The sequence below is a fragment of the Echinops telfairi genome, unplaced genomic scaffold, assembly GCF_000313985.2.
Source record: "Echinops telfairi isolate 266 unplaced genomic scaffold, ASM31398v2 ScPeMD7_1713;HRSCAF=2227, whole genome shotgun sequence".
Classification (NCBI taxonomy): Eukaryota; Metazoa; Chordata; class Mammalia; order Afrosoricida; family Tenrecidae; genus Echinops; species Echinops telfairi.
In genome coordinates this window covers 20264276-20283604 of record NW_022105611.1, presented here as the reverse complement: position 1 = coordinate 20283604, position 19329 = coordinate 20264276, and the positions used below count along the sequence as shown (strand labels likewise).

The 19329-nt window shown below is 59.5% G+C and overlaps 1 protein-coding gene across 1 annotated transcript in view; it reads left to right on the top strand.

Annotated features, from left to right (window-relative positions):
• The window catches only part of ARHGEF17 (Rho guanine nucleotide exchange factor 17), a gene marked incomplete at its 5' end in the record, with an annotated part of 55776 nt that extends 42618 nt beyond the window's left edge, over positions 1-13158 (top strand). The window contains 14 exons of the mRNA XM_004708919.2: positions 89-198; positions 286-371; positions 5411-5529; positions 5857-6070; positions 6384-6457; positions 7093-7292; positions 7613-7914; positions 8361-8613; positions 8844-8930; positions 9138-9205; positions 9392-9540; positions 10080-10254; positions 10375-10644; positions 11676-13158. Of these exons, the coding sequence (XP_004708976.1) occupies positions 89-198; positions 286-371; positions 5411-5529; positions 5857-6070; positions 6384-6457; positions 7093-7292; positions 7613-7914; positions 8361-8613; positions 8844-8930; positions 9138-9205; positions 9392-9540; positions 10080-10254; positions 10375-10644; positions 11676-11872 (2304 nt within the window). The remainder of the gene's footprint in view (positions 1-88; positions 199-285; positions 372-5410; positions 5530-5856; positions 6071-6383; positions 6458-7092; positions 7293-7612; positions 7915-8360; positions 8614-8843; positions 8931-9137; positions 9206-9391; positions 9541-10079; positions 10255-10374; positions 10645-11675) is intronic.
• Positions 13159-19329: the final 6171 nt, after the last annotated feature.

The following is a 19329-nucleotide window of genomic DNA, read 5'->3' as shown; positions in this document are numbered from 1 at the left end:
GCTTTGCTGCCCCCTTGGGGAGTGTGGGCAGGTGGGTGAGCTTCTGGCCCATGTTCATCCATCCTGAATCCTGCCCCGGGCCCCACAGAAAGCGGTCGGTGGCAAGAAGGACCGGTCCCTCTTCCTGTTCACGGACCTCATCGTCTGCACCACCCTGAAGCGCAAGTCGGGCTCCCTGCGCCGCAGCTCCATGAGCCTGTACGTGGCTGGAGGGGGCCGGTGGTGCGGGTTCTGGGCCTCCTCCCTCCCTTGCCCTGGCTAGACCACCCTCCCGGCTCCCTGCAGGTACACGGCAGCCAGCGTCATCGACACGGCGAGCAAGTACAAGCTGCTGTGGAAGCTGCCCCTGGAAGACGCGGACATCGTCAAAGGTGGGCCACGTCCCGTTCTGAGGAGCCCTCCCGGAGGGTCTCTGCTTACAGCTTTGGGGCTTGCCTTCCCACCCAGCCCAAGGGTGCCAGCTGGGATGCAGGACTTTGCCGGCACCCTCAACCAGGCAGGGGTGGGGTGGAGCAGAGAGAGCAGGCAGCAGCACTGGGAGCCATCGATTCATCCGTGGAAACTCCACTAAGTACCTGAGGTCAGGTGGCTTACCTGCTCTGGTTCAGTGGTTGCACACGAGGAAGAGATACGCGCCCACGTAAGGCCTGGAGAAGGAGTGGCTGGAAAAGCCAGGCTGTGTGGCTGAGACAGCGCCACGGAGCCTCTCTGCCTGCCGTGTCCTCTGCCCTTTCTCACGGGGTGTGTGTGTGTGTGTGTGTGTCCACCCTGCACGGTGCCCCCGGTGGCAGGCCCATTTCCAAAGCCAGGAGTCAGGTTTAGCTCCATTTCTGCGCTCCTGCTGCCACGATCCCACCCAGGCCTTTCTTATCATTCTGCAGTCTGTGGCCTAGCCGTGTTCATCTATACCAGCTGCATGGGAACACGTAAAGGAAACTGTCAAAGCCTCCTTCCCCTGGAGGGTTGGACCTCTGTGTTCTGGCCCAGAGGGGTGGGGTGGTCACAGAGGTGCACCCCCAGCCAGGCAGTGAGGGATGCCTGTGGGACCAGGCTGGCCTACAGGACCAGCTACACGGAACTGTCAGGTGGGGGATAGGACAGAGAAATCAAAGGCAGAAGCTCGCTGCGCCCTCTCTGGTGGCGAAGGGAAGCCCTTGGCCAGTGTAAGTGGTGGCCGGAGGCTCTGTGGCTCCCCAGACACCCTGTGGGAGCCTGCAGCCCTGCAGAACACACACACACCCCCCTCGAGGAAGATGCACCACCAGGGAGCAGCATCAGTTGGAGTGGTGTAACCCGCTGAGCCATCTGCCTCTGATGCTGTGCTTGGGCCTGATGCCCAGTGCCATGTGACTTGGAGGCAGGCACAGCCCTGCTCTCAGGCCTGGGCTCTCCACGAACTGCCTGCTAGCTCGGACCTTGGGGACTTGGGGTGTATAAGGTCTCAGCGTGTCCAGCCATTCCCCATACCGGTGCTAAGTTGTGCACGAATGTGAGGTATGTCTGTCCAGGTCTTTGGTCCTTCCCTAATGCTGATCATTTTAAGATCGCTCCTCCTGAAGAACATCAAAACAAATCCATGAGAGCCGTAATAGCACCTTGAGCCTATCCACCTGAATCCCGAGAACATCTCAAGGAACAACTTGAATGCATTGAACGCGAAGGACAGAAGACCCCATGGGCTGTGGGAAAACATCCAGACCATCGGACACGAAAAAAGCAAAAGGTCACGGAAAGACAGGAAAGAAAGACAAGGTCAGATGGCTGTCCGAAGAGACTGCCCTGCGTCGTGGAGAAGCAGGGCGCACGGAAGCGATGACGCCGCCGGAGAGCAGAGCGAGTGCTCAAAGAGCCGCTCGAGGGGACAAGCTAGCATGGACGTGCGGAGACCTGGAGCGAGAAGCCAAAGGGCAGAGCGCGCCCAGCATATCGGAAACCGAAAGAACTCAAGGAAAACGCCAAGCCTCGCGTTGCGATCATGAAAGATCCTGCAGGTAAAATCCAGAACCATTCGGGAAGCATCAAAAGAAGATGGAAGGACTACAGGGCCACTGTGCTACCGAGAACTAGCGGACAGCCATTTCCAGAGGTAGCGTATGAGCAAGAACCAGTGGCACTAAAAGGAAGAGATCCAAGCTACATTGAGAGCATTAGCCAAAACAAGACTCCAGGAATTGATGGAACGCCCCCTGGACTGTCTCCCCAAGCACTGACGGTGCTCACTCCTCTGTGCCGGGACGTTGGGAAGACGGCTCACTTGGCCCCTGCCTGTCAGAGATCCACGCCTGGCCCCATTGCAAAGGAAGGTGACCCAACAGGATGCTCACACGATAGGACAGTATCACTGGCATCACAGGCAAGTCAAATGTTGCTAAAGATCATTCAGCAGCAGGTACAGCAGTGCAGTGACAGGAGCTGCCAGAAACGCCGGCTGGACTCACAAGACGATGTGGAATAAGGTACCCTTGTTGATGTCACATGGATAGTGGCTGAGAGCAGAGGATCCCAGAAAGATGTTTACTTGTGTTTTACTGACCTGCAAAAGCATTCAACTGTGCAGACCCTAACAACCTGTGGCCAGCCTTGAGAAGAACGGGAATTCCAGAGCACTTAGCACTTGGATCAAGAGGCAGCTGTGCAAACAGAGCAAGGGACTGGAGCATAGTTTAAAATCAGGGAAGGCGCATGTCAAGGTTGTGTGCTGTCCCCATTCTTAACTCAGTATTTTTGCTCAGCAAATAAAGAAGAGGGTAACCTTATTAACAAGCCGCATGAATATACAGAAGACGCTGCCTGGCTTGCTGAAAATGAGGAGGGCTTGAAGCACGTCTTGAAGAACAAGGTCTGAAGCCTTCAAGATGGATAACACCTTAAAACCAAAATCGTCACAAGTGGACCAGTGGGTACCATCATGATCAATGGGGCAAAGATTGAAGTTGTCGAGCATTTCATCTTGCTTAGATCCACAACCACTGCGTGTGGAAGCAGCAGTTAACAGATCGAATGACACACTGCCCTGAGCACATCTGCTTCACAAGACCTCTGTTAAAGTGTTGAAAACCTAGGGTGTTGCTCTGACGACTAAGGTGTGCCTGACCCAAGCCGTGTATTTTCAGTGGCCTCGTCTGCATGTGGCAGTTGGACATTGAATAAGGAGGCATCAATGGATTTGAATCATGGTGCTGGGAAGAATATCAAAAGAACCAGTCGGCTAAAAGAACCAACAAATCTGTCTTGGAAGAAGTCCAGCCAGCATGCTGTTTCGAAGCGAGGGTGGCCACGTTGTCAAGAGACCCTGGCATAGGACATCAGGCTTGGTAAACTAGAGGGGCAGCAGAAGACAAGACAAGATGGACTGATACAAACATAACAACTGTGAAGGTGGTGCAGGACTGGCAGTGTTTGCTTCTGCGGGGGAACGACGGAACTGTCCCTAACGGCAGCAGCCACCACCCAGGGCCGTGCTCACCCGGAGCAGGGAGCTGTCAGCAAGGAGCCTCCGGCTTTTTGCCTCTCTGTCCTCTGAGCAGTTCTTGCTTGCGACGCCCCTCCTGGTCATAACGTGCGTGCGTCTGGCACCTTGAGCTGTAAAAGACAAGCGATGCACTCCAGTGCCCTCACCTGGATCTATGGACTGAAACCAGAAGAGCACCAGGGACCGAGAGAGCTCTGTGGGCCAGATACCCCTCCTCTTCTGGCATAACTCCCATTTCCTTTCTACGTCAGTTGCTGTCCCCGATCATGCATGGTTTCTTTTTTCAATTTTATTACGATCATTTTATTGGGGGCTCTTTCAGCTCTTACAACAACCCAAACGCCCATTATGTGAAGCACGTTTGTACATATGTTGCCATCGTCCTTTTCAAAATAGCTACCTGATAATTGAGCCCTTGGTATCAGCTTCTCATTTTTTCCCTCCCTTCCCCACTCTCCCACCCTTCGGAACCCCTGATAAATTATCATTTTCAAATCTTACACCTACGACCACTGTCTCCTTTCACCCACACTACGTTTGTCACCCTGGGTGGTGATGTTTGTGTGTGTGTGTAGGGGGGGGAGGTTGTGTCAATCACTGCAATCAGTTCCCCCTTGCTCCCACTTTTCCCCCCACCTTGCCCCTACCCTCATGGTAGCACTACTCCCATTACTGTACATGCTCTGGTCTAGCCGGATTTGTAAGATAGAACTGGGGTCATGATAGTGGTGGCAGGAGCATGAAAGAACCAGAGGAACATTGTATGTTTCATCTGTGCTCTACTGCATCCTGACTGGCTCATCCCTTCCTTATGACCCTTCTGTGAGAGGATGTCCCCTTGTCTGCAGATGGGCTGTGGGTCTCCACTCCACCCCTGGTTTCCACTCCATACTCTGGATTTCCCATGACATCACCCTGGCTTCTCCAGCAGTCTTGCTGTATCACATTTTTTTTAGCTGCAGCTTCTGCGAAGGGGCGTCAAGAGTATGGGGAAATACCATTTTCTTTCGATCCCATTTCCTTCCACAAACTTTATGAAGCCCCCACGTGTAACTGGCCAGCCTGGGTCAAACTTAGATATTCTGATTGGCGTACCTCTTCTCTTTAGGGCATGCTAAAGGGTGTAGACCTCAGACCGCCTCCTAGCTGTTCCCTGGAGCCAGGGACTACCCCCAGAGCAGTCAGGGAGGGTGTCACATGACACCACCCATGAGGTGGAACACTCTCAGGTGTGCTCTGTCCGGGGCCACTCACTGCCTCCTCCACCCTGAGAAGCGCCCTGGGTGGCCTGAGGAGCCCTGATGGCACCCTGGACCGCTGGTCTGCTAACCGATAGGTCCTTGGTTCAAACCAACCAGTCACTTCCCGGGAGATGACAGCTCAGAAACCAACGATCTGGCGCAGTTCTACTGCCGCCCTCGGCGCCACCGTGGCCTCGCACCAACTGGAAAGCAGCAGTGAGGAGCTGCTGCCACCCAGTTACAGACGAGGAGACCGAGGCTGAGACGTGGAGCCTCGTGCCCACCTTTCCATCCAATAAGGGACCTTGATGGTGCTATAGGTTAGGCCTTGGCCTGCTCACCACAAGGTGGGCAGTTCAAACCCATCAGCTGCTCCACGGGAGGAGAATGAGGCAGTCTGCTCCGAGAAAGATCCCAGGCCTTAGAAACCCCTGTCTAGGGTTGCTGTCAGTTTGCCTCCACCTGGTGGCAGTTTGGTTGTTGGTGTGAAAGGACAGCAGCAGGATCAGGACCTAGCTCAGGTCAGCTGTGAAGGGCAGGGTCTCCTGTGCATCCTGCTGGGGCAGCAGTGCCCCTTGGGGACTGTGGGTATGGTTGGGCACGGGTCGGGCAGCAAGGGGCTGAGGCTGCAGCCGGGAGGGAGAAGGGCTTGGCCACCGGCCCCTGTGCCACGGCCTCTCTTGCTGACCTTGCCCAGGGGCCTCCCAAGCCACCAACCGGGAGAACATCCAGAGGGCCATCAGCCGCCTGGACGAGGACCTGAGCACCCTGGGCCAGATGAGTAAGCTCTCGGAGACCATCGGCTTCCCTCACCAGGTCTGTGCCCCCTGGCTGGGGGGTGGGGTGTCAGGGGTCCCCTGCCCAAGGGGTGAGACTGCCCTCCACACAGGCTGAGGGATGAGACTTCCCACCCCACCCCACCCCCACTGTTTCACGGTGGAGGGGGCCTACCTGGCTCCCTCCCCACCTGAGCAGGGAGAGAGAGCCGTCCTGTCTGTGCAGGAGGATTCCAGGCTGCCTCTTGATCTCGAGGGAAGACCGAGTCCCATTGCTGTACGAGGGGAGGGCTCGTCCCCGCAGGCTCCCAGAGACAGGAGAGGAGCCATGTGGGGGACGCTGAGGCGCAGGCCCCCTTCTCCACAGAGCGTGGACGACGCGCTGCGGGACCTCTCGGCCGCTGTGCACCGGGACCTGTCGGAGAAGCAGGCACAGTGCTACACGCTCTCCTTCCCGCCCACCAAGCTGGAGCTGTGCACCACGCGGCCCGAGGGCACCGACTCCTTCATCTTCGAGTTCCCGCACCCCGACGCCCGGCTGGGCTTTGAGCAGGCCTTCGATGAGGCCAAGAGGAAGCTGGGTGAGCCTGAGCCCTTGCCGGGACCTCCTCCCCTCGTGCCACCACACATGCACGCATGCCTGGTCATGGTCCACAGCCTACAAGATTCAGCTCCCTCAGTGTACCGATGGGGAAATTGAGGCCAAGCACAAGTCAGGCATACCCCACAGCCACCTCCTGTGGCTAGCATCAGGCCCCTCCTTAGGGAGACCCTGAGGGGCAGCGGGGGAAGCGAGGTGGGTTAGGGCCAGGACCAGGGTGAGGTCAGCACGGAGGCAGCGTCATCTCCCCCTGCCTGTCCCCTTACCCGGGTGTCTGCCCACCTTCCCCACAGCATCCAGCAAAAGCTGCCTCGACCCCGAGTTCCTGAAGGCCATCCCCATCATGAAGACCCGCAGTGGCATGCAGGTGGGTCGGTGGGGGGCGGGGAGGCGCACCTCTTGCTCAGGAGGTCTGTCTGGTTTGCGGCATTGGCGTACATAGCTTGAACATGGAAATTGCTCCGTATGTCTTGGACAGTCTGGCTCTCTGTGGAGACCGCATAGGTCCCGCATATACACGTTTCATGCATGTCTTTACCTGCATCTGAGTATTGGCTATACCTCAGGTGTGATGGCACCTAATTCACGTGCTTGTTTGTATGTACATGTACGGAGGTTACCAGGGATGTATCTGTAATAATGTGTACACATTGTCATATTCCAGGGAACTTCAAAAAGCTCAAGAAATCCCATTATCTTTGCCTTCTACTTTTCCACAAACTTCTTGAAGTACTTGCATGCGTGTGCGTGTGTTTGTGTGTGTGTATGTGCGTTTGTGTGTGTGTACATGCAAGGGCGAGTGATGTTGGCATCGCAGGACTACGTGTGCTGTGTGTGGTTGTGTACATGTGTGTGCAAAGGGGGCTCTGGGATCAACAGACACCTGGTTTCCTTCCCTCTGTCCCCAGGGTTCTGCTGGTGTATGTGTTGGGGGGGTGGGGCAGAGCCTCGGGAGGCTGGCAGCAGCTCACCCACTTACCTACCTACTGGCATTTCCCACAGTTCTCCTGTGCAGCCCCCACCCTGAGCAGCTGCCTGGAGCCAGCGCCCGAGGTGTGGGTGTGCAACAGCGACGGCTACGTGGGTCAGGTGTGCCTGCTGAGCCTGCGGGCCGAGCCGGATGTGGAGGCCTGCATCGCCGTCTGCTCCGCCCGTATCCTCTGCATTGGGGCAGTGCCCGGCCTGCAGCGCCGCTGCACCCGGTAAGTGTCCGCCCAGACAGGCTCTGAGAAGCCACGGTGGGGCGGGGGGAGCACTACACCTTCACCCCCTCACTTCCTTTCGGTTATCTCTCGGGACAAGGTGCCCTGGTGGCCCAATGGTTACGAGCTGAACTGCTAACTGCAAGGTTAGTGGTTCAAGCCCCCCCACCCCCAGCCTCTCTGAGAGGAAGATGCGACTCTCTGCGCCTGGGCAGACTGACAGTCTCGGGAACCCCAGGGGGCAGCGCTCCTTGGTCGCATAGGGCAGCTGAGTCAGAAACAACCTGACAGCCGTGGGTCTGGGGGGTTTTCAATCACAGGGAACGACCTCCCTCGCTGAGGAGCCCTCCTGAGACAGGCCCGGAGCCTGCAGGGCCAGAGCTGGACCCCGAGGCCACCGCAGGCGAGGAGGCCGCCACACTGACTGAGCCGGGGACCCAGCCCTGCCTGCACATCTCCATCTCAGGCTCAGGCCTGGAGATGGCGCCAGGCCCTACGCGGGGTGACCCGCGCCCAGATCTGGTGCCTTTTGACAGCGACTCGGATGACGAGTCTTCGCCCAGCCCCTCGGGGACCCTGCAGAGCCAGGCCAGCCGCTCCACCATCTCCTCCAGCTTTGGCAGTGAGTTCCCGCAGCGTGGACCGCCCACCCCAGGGGCAGCGGGGTGGTCCTGGCGGGTGAGGAGACGGGTGTGCTGTAGGTAAAGACAGGGGTGAACCTTGGGCGGTTAACACAGAAGAAGGAGTCGGTGAGGCGGAGGGGCTGTGGCACTGAGGGCCCAGGCCAGCCTGGCGGTGAGGAGCAGGCGTGCCCCGTTAAGATGGGTGCAGGGCCGGGCTCTGCACCCACCGAGTGTCAGCAGACCACAGGAGCCTGGGCTACAAAGGGGCCCCAGGGTGCTGAGCTGTCCCTGAGCGGGTGGGGGGACGAGGCCTTGGGAGTAGGGAGGGGCCGCTGTGGGAAGGCATGGCCAGGAAGGGTAGATTGAGGGCAGACTGGGGAGCTAGCAGACCCCACCCTGGGGTGGGAGGGAGGGAGCTGGAGTGAGAGGACCCCCGTTCCTTTAGACGAGGAGACACCGAGCTCCAAGGAGGCCACGGTGGAGACGACCAGCTCGGAGGAGGAGCAGGAGCCTGGATTCCCGCCGCTATCCAGCTCTTTCGGGCCTGGTGGGCCCTGTGGCGCCAGCCCCATGGATGGGCGGGCCCTTCGCCGCTCCAGCCGGGGCTCCTTCACCCGGGGCAGCCTAGAGGACCTGCTGAGCCTGAGTTACCCTGAGGCCTACCAGAGCTCCGTGTGGCTGGGCACTGAGGATGGCTGGTAGGAGCTGGGGGCGGGATGTGGGCAGCCCGAACTCTCCACTTGGGGAATCACAGGGCCCCCTAAAGTAGAGAGCAGGGGTTGTGTCAGACTCGGATACGGCCAGCCCGGCTGGGGGTAGGAGAGGGTCTTAAGCCACACCAGGAGCTCCGGGGGAGCTGTGGAGGTGGGAGGGAGTGTAGGGGCTGGCGTGCCCAGACCTTTGCTCCAGGAGTGTTCCCTGCCTGCAGCGTGCATGTGTACCAGTCCTCCGACAGCATCCGGGATCGCAGGAACAGCATGAAGCTCCAGCACGCAGCCTCAGTGACCTGCATCCTGTAAGGCCCCCCGACAGCCCTCCCCAACCAGCATGCAGGCCCTAGACTGGCTTAGCCATCCCCCCACCCCCCCACCCCCTGAGAACTTGGAGGACAAGAAGGTGGGAGGAGCTGGTCGCTTCTGAGCCGTGGTCCACTTGTTGGTGATTCCCAGGGGCCCCTGTGTTGGCCTCTCAAAACCGGCCTCCTCCTCGTTTCCTCGTGTAGGTATCTGAATAATCAGGTGTTTGTGTCTCTAGCCAATGGAGAACTTGTCGTCTACCAGAGGGAGGCAGGTGAGTGCTGGCCCAAGTGCTACCCGCTCCTGAACTGGGCCGGGGGTCCGCAGGCGTGGCTTTGGGCAAACCCCAGGTCCTCGGTGGGTCGGAGTGCCCTCGTTCATAAATGGCGAGGTCAGTGCTCACCGCAGGGGACCGGGACACTGAACTGAGCATGCTCTTCTTCACCCCCTTCCCACCTAGGTCGTTTCTGGGACCCTCAGAACTCCAAATCCAGGACGCTGGATGCCCAGGGGAGCCCCATCACCAAGATGGTGTCTGTGGGTGAGCGGCTGTGGTGCAGCTGCCAGAACCAGGTCCTGGTGCTGAACCCCGACACGCTGCAACTGGAGGTAGGGGTCCAATGAGCCACTAGAGGGAGCCGAGGTGGTGGGCTGTGCAGGAAGGCCCCAGAGGGCTTGGGCCGCTCCCCTGACCAGTACGCAGTACTGGGTCGGCCCCTGTCCGTCCCTGAGCTGTACTCTTCTCGGGGGACAAGGAGCACGGGCATGTCTGTGGACGTCGGCACTCCCACCCCAGCCTCAACTCGGGTACTCGAGGGCCTGCAGAAACCTGGGCACAGGTTCCTCCTGACGTCCCCTCGCAGTCAACTCTGGCCTTCAATCCCCACCTCCTTCCAGTCCCCCTCAGCCGTGCCCAACCTGGGTGGCCTCCAGGGGTAACGAACTCCCTGATATCTCCCTCATTGGCCCTGTCACCTGCTGGGCTGGGAGGGGTGCCCCGGGCTCAGGTCCCGGCTCTGATAGACTTGCTGGGTGGCCTCTGGCAAGTGACTTTCGGCCTCTGGGCTTCAGATTTCGCAGCAGCAGCCAGGACAGGTAGATCCCCCACCCACCCTCCTCTTCTCTCCACCTCCCCCCACCCCCCACAGCACACGTTTTACGTGGGACAGGACTCCAGCCGCAGCGTGGCCTGCATGGTGGACTCCAGCCTGGGCGTGTGGGTGACGCTGAAGGGCAGTGCCCATGTGTGCCTTTACCACCCGGACACCTTTGAGCAGCTGGCAGAGGTGGACGTCACGCCTCCTGTGCACAGGATGCTGGCAGGTACTGACATCCAACAACCCCCCCTCCTGCCCAGCCTTGGAGCTTGCTGCCCTGTCCCTGGGGAGAGCAGAGGAGAGCAGAGCCAGGGTCTGGCCCCAGCTCCGGTCCGTTCCCCCCCAGCCTCTGACGCCATCATCCGGCAGCACAAGGCAGCCTGCCTGCGGATCACCGCACTGCTGGTGTGCGAGGAGCTGCTGTGGGTGGGCACCAGCGCCGGCGTCGTGCTCACCATGCCCACCTCACCCAGCACCGTCAGCTGCCCACGGGCGCCCCTCAGCCCCGCCGGCCTCGGCCAGGGACACACCGGCCACGTCCGTTTCTTGGCTGCCGTCCAGCTGCCAGACGGCTTCAACGTGCTCTGCCCAACCCCACCACCTCCCCAAGACACAGGTGGGTCTGCAGCACCGGGCCCAGCCCAGGGGCTTCCACTTGTGGCTTAAGATCCCCCTGCCCGCTTGTCCTAACGGGAGGTTTCCAGTGCCCATGTGGCAGACATGACAGGAAGTAGGCTGTGGAAAGCCCAGGATGCATTTCAGTGTGTGTGTGTGTGTGTGTGTGTGTGTGTGTGTGTGTGTGTGTGTGCAGAAGGATCGTTTGGGGGGTGGGGCTGGGGGTTAAACAATAGGCTAAGAAGTAGAACATAGCCCCGGAAGATCACCTGTCACAGCCCATGAAATGGGAGGAGGAGGTGGTGTGCAGGGCAGGAAGTAGAATCCGGAAGTGACATACAGAGCAGGAAATGGAACGAGCACCAGAAATCAAGGCATCAAAGGGCACAGGGGACAGGAAGTGGGGCCAAGAGCTAGAAAGGAACACCTCCTGGGAAGCGATGGACATCCAGCAGGTCCGACGTAGAAGAAAGGCTTGCAGGAAGGCCAGGAGGCCACATGCCCTGGAGGAAGTGGGGTGTGGGAATTAGGAAGCATAAGGCCTTGGTTGGGAGCTGCCTGGGTCCCGGAAGCAGGCCAAGAATGGTAGGGGAACTTGTATGAGCCCAGGAGCCATGGTGCAACGGGTAAGCCCTCCACTACTGACCACAAGGTCCGTCCGTGGTTCGAAACCATCCAGCGGCTCTGCAGGAGGAAGCAGTGTTCCTGGAAAGAGCGCAGCCAAGCAGACAGTCCCTCTCTGTCCCTGAAGTCGCCATGACTCAAAACCGAACAACCGGGATCTAGGGAGACAGAAAGGGGTGCATCTGCCCCGGGGTGGGACGTCCTGCTTGAGAGGCAGCCCACAGGTCAGAAGTGGCTGGCCTGCCAGGAAGCAGGCCTGTCTTTGCACACACGTTCTAGGGCAACAGCAAAGAGACGACCTCGCAGAACTGTGCTGCCTGTCTCTTCTGGGGTGCGGAGGCCATGGCGGGACAGTGACGCCAACAGTCACTGCCCCTTCAGGCTGATGGCTCTTCCCGCTGCCCCCAGGCCCTGAGAAGCTGCCCTCACTGGAGCACCAAGACTCCCCCCGACACCGGGGCCCCGCCTCAGCCAGGCCGAAAATGCTGGTGATCAGTGGCGGTGATGGCTACGAGGACTTCCGCCTCAGCAGTGGGGGCAGCAGCAGCAGTGAGACCGTGGGCCGAGAGGACAGCACAAACCACCTCCTCCTATGGAGGGTGTGACCCTGTGCGCCGGGGCCCAGGACTCACCCGTCCACTCGCCCGGCCCACTTGCCCCTTCTTAGCCCCCACACGGCCTCTGAGCAAGAGCACCTGCCGGGGGTGCATGGCCCCTCCCCGTCTGCATGGACGCGTCCTGATGGACACCGCTGGCCAGCTGGGCTCCGCTGACTGACTGCTCGGGCCACTTGGGGTGCGCAGTCTGGATGGTGGGGCATGCAGGCTGCCAGGACCTCTGTCCTAGGAGCTTCTACCAAAGACACGGCCGGGCCTGGCCCCCGGGCGGCTGGGAGGGCCATGTGCAATATTTGGAGGGTAGTCTGGGGCACAGGAGACCGGGGGACGGAATCCCTTCCCGTGTACAGTATTTATGTTCCTTTGTCCCATGAATCCATTCCCAAGCACTTATTTATGCAATGACCTGAGGCAAGGGGTGATGTGGGGAAATGACAGGAGATGGGGCGACCCTATTCTTATCCTGGGGCTGCCAACTGGGATCCTAACAGCCTTCCTGGAGAGACCAACACCTCTCCCTCCCAATTGCATCCCCCCCCACACACACACACATACCCGAATTCACTGGGGCACCATCAGGCACTAACCCACTGCCCTTCAGCACCAGGCACGGGGCACAAGGTCCCAGGCTGAGTGGGCTACCCTCCGTTAGGCAGTCAAGGACCAGGGCCCCTCAGTGACCCAAAACAAGGGGGTTGCTGTTGGGGGTAGTGACTCCCATCTGTGGGGGCGGCCTCCCCAGCCTTGTCAGCACATCAGCAGTGCCTTCCTGTTGGGGCCTGCTGACGGGCAGCGGCTGGCTCTTCGAGTGGCCGGTGCTGCCCCGTAGGAGGGACGAGCCCTCTGGCTCGCTCTCCTGTAGTGCCCCCTACCCCCACCCCCTGCCGCCTCGTGTCTTATGCACTGGTACATAGGGTCACAGTGGGGGCAGACCTAGAAACCCCTCACTGACCAATGACCCCCTCTTCCTGCTCCCCCTTCTGCCAGGGGCCTCCCCGTGAAGAAGGAGCCCAGAGCTAAGGGTCGGACAGCTCCTGCCTGAGGGCTTCCTCTCCCTCCCCCTACGAGCCCCTCAGCCCCCCGCTTCTCTAGCTACTACTCCAAAGTTGTGGTTTTTGGGGGGAGGGAGCTGTTCTGTTGCGTTTGAATTTTTCGTTTGGGGTGGGTGGGTCCCGGGGAATCATAGATTGTGTTTCTCTTGCTACCAAATAGTCCTGTATTAACTCTGGGTGTTGACGTTTCAAGAGTCAATAAATAGAAACGTCCACGTCCGATCCCCTTGGCAGCCAAGCGGCCTCCAGCCAACAGCCCCGGACCTCCCTCCCTGAGTGAGCTTGGGGGCCTCCGGGAGGCGAGGAGGGACAGCCAGGTGCTACTCCGGGCCCTGGGGTGGGTCGTCACTCCCTCTGGGCTGCAGTTTCCTCAGGAAAATAAGGGGTTGTGCTAGCCCAGCGCTGGGCAGCCAGGCTCTGTGTGCCATGCCCCAGAGGACGGAGATGAGAACCACAGCACGTGTTGTTACCCAGGAAGCAGCTGGGAGCCTGGCACAGGCTCCCCCAGTAACGCTGCGTGAGCATCAGGGGGTGAGGCCCGTCAGGCTGTGGAGCACAGCTGGAGCCCCAGGCAGTCAGTTTCTGGTCAAAGGGGGGTGACTATATCCAGACAGCCAGGGCCGGGCTACCTGGGCCACTGCAAGGCCCACAGCCTGTCGCACCACGGTCGCGCTCCGAGCAAGAGGACAGCCGCCAGAGAAGGGCGGAGCATGCCTCCCTCGCTGAACACATGCTTGGATCGGCTCCAACCTAAATGAGTACGACTTTTCTACAAACTCCATTCCTAAAGGGGGTGCAGGCTTAGGCTCTGCAAACCAGCACACACGTCTCCTCAGGGAGGCTACATCCGCAGCACTGCAGGACATGGGTGCACGGGAAAAGCCCCCCCCAACTCGGAGGATCTTGGGAAGAGGCGTACATTAAAAGGACTGAGTGCAGAGTAGAAGGCAACACTCAAGTGGATTGTCTGGGGATGGAGGGCTTTGAAGCTGGACAGAGAGACTTAGCTTGAAATCCTGACTTGGCCACGAACTAACTGTGACTGGGTGAGCTGTCCCGCCACCTGTCCCCCTCCCCCCAGCCTGAGTTTCTGCATCTGTTAGAGCAGTGCTTCTCAGCCTTCCTAATGCCTCGACCCTTTCACACAGTTCCTCATGTCGTGGTAACCTAACCATACAATTATTTTCGTTGCTACTTCATAACTGTCATTTTGCTACTTTTAGGAATCTGGCAACCCCTATGAAAGGGTTGTTTGACCCCCAAAGGGGATCTCCACCCACCAGTTGAGAACCGCTGTGTTAGAGGGAGACTATGCAGAGAGAGGTCTTTGCCTTTCAAAGAAGAGTGACCGGGCAGCAAGGGCCCATGGGAAGGAAGCCCGGGCCTGGTCTGCTCCGTCTGCTCCGCTCAGGTTGCTGGTCTCACTGCCTGCCAGCTGCTGCCTCAGAGCCTTTGCCTGTCAGCAGCGACTGGCAGACCGGGCAGGTAGACATTGAGTGCCAGCGCTGGGTACCCACAGCACAGTGCCTCCACAGGAATGGGCTCGGCCCGGACCACCATGACCTGGAAGGCCACCCTCCCAGGCAGTGACCAGCCTGTGGATAGCCAGCTTCAGCCAAGTGGTCAGCCCTGTGCCGGCCACTTGTGGACGAGAGATCCTGAGATGAACTGGGTCATGCCCCAAGCCCTCAGGGAATCTTCTAGAAAGACTAGTTCTTAGTCTTGGCTGCACATTGTAATCACAGGGGGGTTGGGTGGGGAGGGGCCCTGGTGGTGCAGTGGTTAAGGCACTCGGCCCTTTGTTAGCCACCCCATGGAGAAAGATGTGGCAGTCACTTCCGTAAAGATTTATAGCCTTGGGAACTTTGGGGCAGTTCCGACATGTCCCCTCATCAGTCAGCGTGAGCCTGAAGTTGATGGCAGTGAATGTGGGGGGACCCAGATCAGTTAGAATTCTGAGGATGGGACCCAGATACCAGGTTTTGGGGGGTTTGGTTTCATTTCTGGAAAACCATATTGTTTGAACAAAAGGTGCACCAGTTACCCGTGTTCCGCTCGACAGATTTCCATAATGTGAACTTACTCGGGCCGACTCGGTCACTCCGGAAAGCTCCCTCGCAGCCTCACCCAGTCTGCCCCAGCCGGACCTACCACTCGGACTCTGGCACCATGGTTTTTGCCGGCGATTCCAACGCGGAGTGCTGGGGAGAGCCTCGGCGTGGGAGGATGCGGCCGTGGGATGGAGGAAAGCAGGACTTGAGTTGGATGTGGAGAGAGGACAACTTGAGCGAAGGCCATAAGGGGGTGAGCCTGACATGGGGGTCCCTGGTACAGCCCCAGCCAGAGCAGAGAGAGAGGAGACCGGGGAGGGGAGGCTTTGTTTTGTTAGGGGCTCTGTCCCCAGCCCTGCTACAGGGCCTGATAACACACAGTAGGTGCTCAATACTTGTTGAATTGGATCGCTGCCAACTCTAGGCTCTGAATGCCCGAAATCAACAACTCCAGCGTTCACTGATTGGGTATCACAAGCCCCACCACAGCCCTGTGGGACCCGGGCCACCATCAGTCACTTCCAGACAGGGACAGAAACACCTTTCCCAGGGCCGCCCAGCTGTTGGAGCCCCATCCAGTCTGTTTGCTCATGGAAGTGTCAGGGGGGATTGGGGGGGGGGCAACAACTGGCGGTACGGAAAAAGGAACCTGAGTGGCCAGAACCATATCCAGTCCCTCTCCAGGGCCCGACTCAGGCTCCTCAGCCCAGCTCCGAGCTGGGGATCCTGACCCCAGGGGACTGGGGAGAGTTGGGGCCAAAGGCCGGCTCCTCCCCAGAGGATTCTGTAAGGGTCTGCAGAAGTGGGTCCCTTGGTCTAGGAACAGAGGACCAGATTCAGGTGGGCCACCCATGCATGGGGAAGATGGGGCACTGAGGGACTTTCCTGAGGTCACACACGCACACTGAGGCGTGGGGGTGGGGTGGGTGGGACTCTGAAGGTTTCCTGGACTCGGGAGGCAGAGGGCTACATGAGCTGACCTCCAGGGACCTCATGGGCACAGAGGGAAGGCCTCAGCGCTAGTCTGTAGGTCCTGACGGAGTGGCAAGTGTGGCTAAGTCCCTGGCGGGGCCTGGAGAGGGGATGAACTCAACCTCAGCCCTGGCCTCCCCTTGCCGGGTGATGCTCAGCAAGTTTCTGCCCCTCTCTGAGCCAGGTGACCTCTGAGAGCCCTTCGGGTCCTCTGCAGGCTTGCCAAACCCTCTCAGGCCCAACGCCACGGCCCAGGCTGCAGGAAGTGGCGAGGGGATGTGCTATTTTGGGCCCAATTACGGCCCTTGAGGAGCCCTGCCTGGCACAGGCCTCCCCTGCTGGGTCAAGGCAGACCTCAGGGCTGGGAAGGGAAAATGGTGAAGAGTGGGCATCAGGGGCGATGGGGGGCAGGCACCCAGGTTCAGCCCACCCTGCAGGCAGATGGGAGATCACAGGAAAACTACACGAAGGAAGGCAGGGAGAGGGCGCAGACAGTTCATGAGCCCAGGGGTCTGGAAGGAGCCAGTGTCTCACCCCCACCCCCATGTGGGGTCTCAGCAGATACAACCTCTAGCTGAGCGATTTCAAACCGGAGAGGTGACGCCCCGTGCCTAAGACCACACAGTCCGACAATGGCAGACCACCCTGAACCCTTTCTGTGCCACACCCAGACTTCCCTCTCTCTGCTCCTTCACTTCAAATGCTCAAGTCACCTGCCTCTCTGCCTGGCTGGGCAGCCCCTGAGGTCCCATTGGCCCCACTGCCTGCAGTGTGTGGCTCTGAGCCCTCAGACCCACCGTGGGATCGAGACTTCCCCCAACCTGGCTCAAGCCAGAGGAGGACACAATGAGAGTGTTGCTCCTACCTGTGGGGGAGCCAACAGGATCAGGATCTAGCACCTGAGACCCCAAACCCAGCAGATTTCAGACCCAGGCCCAGGTCCATCCCTAAATGCAAGCTGACTTGGGCCAACTTAGCTAGAACTCATGCGCTGGCTGCACCCTGGCCTCCTGGCCTCAGTTCCTCTTCAGCCCAAGTCCACCGTTCCCCTAGAGCCAAGCTCCCTTCCCCATGCTGAAGGTCCTCCTGCCTTGGATTGTCACGGTGAGTTCCAGCGCAGCCAGCAGGAGGGGCCGCCGTGCCTGGCCCACAACTCCAGAGGCTGTGATCTGCTCAGATCTGCAAATAGCCACACCCGGGTGGCTCTGGGCCCTTGGCCTGGAACCCCCACTCTAGGCAGGGGCACAGTAGACGGAGGTCACGCCCTGCCTCCTGGATGTCCTCACAGCTCATCCCAGTCACTGGGCCCTCTTGCAGCGCCCCCTAGGATGAGCTGTGGGCTCACTTCCTCTGCTGCGCTACGACAGGTTCCACAGATGGTCTCTGAGAGCAGAGGGGCTGCGGGCTCATCTGGTTTCCAGAGCGAGAAAGCCCTGTGATCCTGAGAGTTCTTTGTTCTCCAGCTGTGCTTCGCTACACTACATAAAAAACCCAACCCAGGTCTCTCCTGTGGCCTCCACAACACTGCACTCCCAGGTTCCCAGGAAAGTCCTACCTGTAGTTTGGGAGCTGGGGTCAGGTAACAGAAGGGTCTTCAGTTCTCAGTAAATCACAATTCCCGCCCCTCCATCAAGTCCAATTCCCGCCCCTCCATCAAGTCGATCTCAACGCAGAGCAACCTTCTAAGGGCAGAGTAGAACTGCTTACAGGAGGGTTTCTCAAGGCCTGAGAGGCAGAGGTGCGGGGAGGGTCAGGGAGCTGCTTCTGCTGCCGCCGCCGCTGCCTAGAGTTCAGCGTGGTACACAGGGAGACCTGCCTCAGTTCCCCCACACGGAACCCTTGATCCCCATCGCTTAACCCTGTCAGAGCCAACAGGTGGCCGCCTCCCACCGAGAACTAGAAAGGAATTTGGGCAGCAATGTTCAAGCCAGCAAACAGTGATGGGCCGGGACCCTCCTAGGCTACTTGATTCAAACCCAGAGGCCTGGTGATGTCGTGAGTTACACATTGGACTGCTAACCACAGTTCAAATCCCCCATGAGACAGGAGAGGCTTTTCAGTCTCAGAAAGCCATGGGGGCAGTTCTCCCCTGCCCTGCAGGTGGGATTGATGAGTTGGAATCGACTCAGTGACAGCGAGTGAGTTGAGAGGTGGTCCCCACCCACAGAGCGCACCGCCACTTGGCTATTGAGCAGCACCCGCAATGCCATGTGGGCTCTCCAGAACTTGGAAGTGGGATATGGAAGCAAATCTTTGAGGGGGGATGGGGTCTAGGGGGTGGTCAAGAGTAAACACCCTTGGATCCATACCCCAGCATCCCGAAGTGTCTCTGCGCCCTCACCGGGCCCCCGGCATGGATGCTGTCTGGTTCCCTCTGTGGCTGGGAGTGGGATATAAGATCCCGGGGCTGCCACTGACACAGGAGAGGCCTGGAGCCACAGTCTTGACATCAGTGAGCCGGAGTCTGTTCTGCCTGCCCTCCCCCACCATCTAGGTCTGACCCAGGAGAGTGGAAACATCCTCTGGCCTCCTCCCTGACAGTGTCCAGTTCTCCTGGAAACTCCAGGACCCTGGAGACCTGACTCTCCTCCCCGCCTCACCAGGAGGCAGATTCTCAGACTCCATTTGCACCTCATTCTACCACCTCCATCTATCCCCGGCAGACTCCCTTACTTTTCTCCACCTCCTGTCGTGGGGGGCTAGGCCCATCTGCTGTCTGCATCTCCTCCCTGTGCGGCTGGCCTGGGGTCCCTTCAGAATGGCTGAGCCGCAATCTCCAGCCCCGGCCTACCACATGACACAATTCCAGGGGACCCCCGTTCACAGGCAGGAAGACAGCATCAATAGTGTTCATGCCACCTTGTCCCGGGCCACTGCACTGCCAGACATCCTGGGCATTGACCAGATTGCCTGTCACCTGTCCCCCTGGAGGGGGGGACAAACGATGCTGGCTGAGGGGCAGGGTGTGAAGTGGGGCAGGAAAGGTGAACACTCCGAAGGAAAGGGACTTGGACTGGACCCCAGGAGGTGCAGGCCAGCCAGTGACTCACCTCCACTGGGGCTGGTCTCACCAACTAGGTGGGGGCTCCCACGGGCAGCCTGAGCCTCGGCGACAGGCCAGGTGAGGCCATTCTCCTTCCATGCTCCTTTCCATGGGGAAGCCAAGCGTAGAATTCGGGTCTCCCACCCCTGTATCTTGCCACCGGCCCCGCAGCCCCTTCTGCCTTGGCCCGGAGCGCTGAAGGGTGCAGCGGCCAGTCCTGAAGCTCCCCCGGGTCCCCCGCCTCGTCCCGGCAGTAGCTGCAGTTCCCAGGGTGCGCGGGAGAGGGCGACGCCGAGCAGCGCGGTCCCGCCGGGGAGACGCGACCCC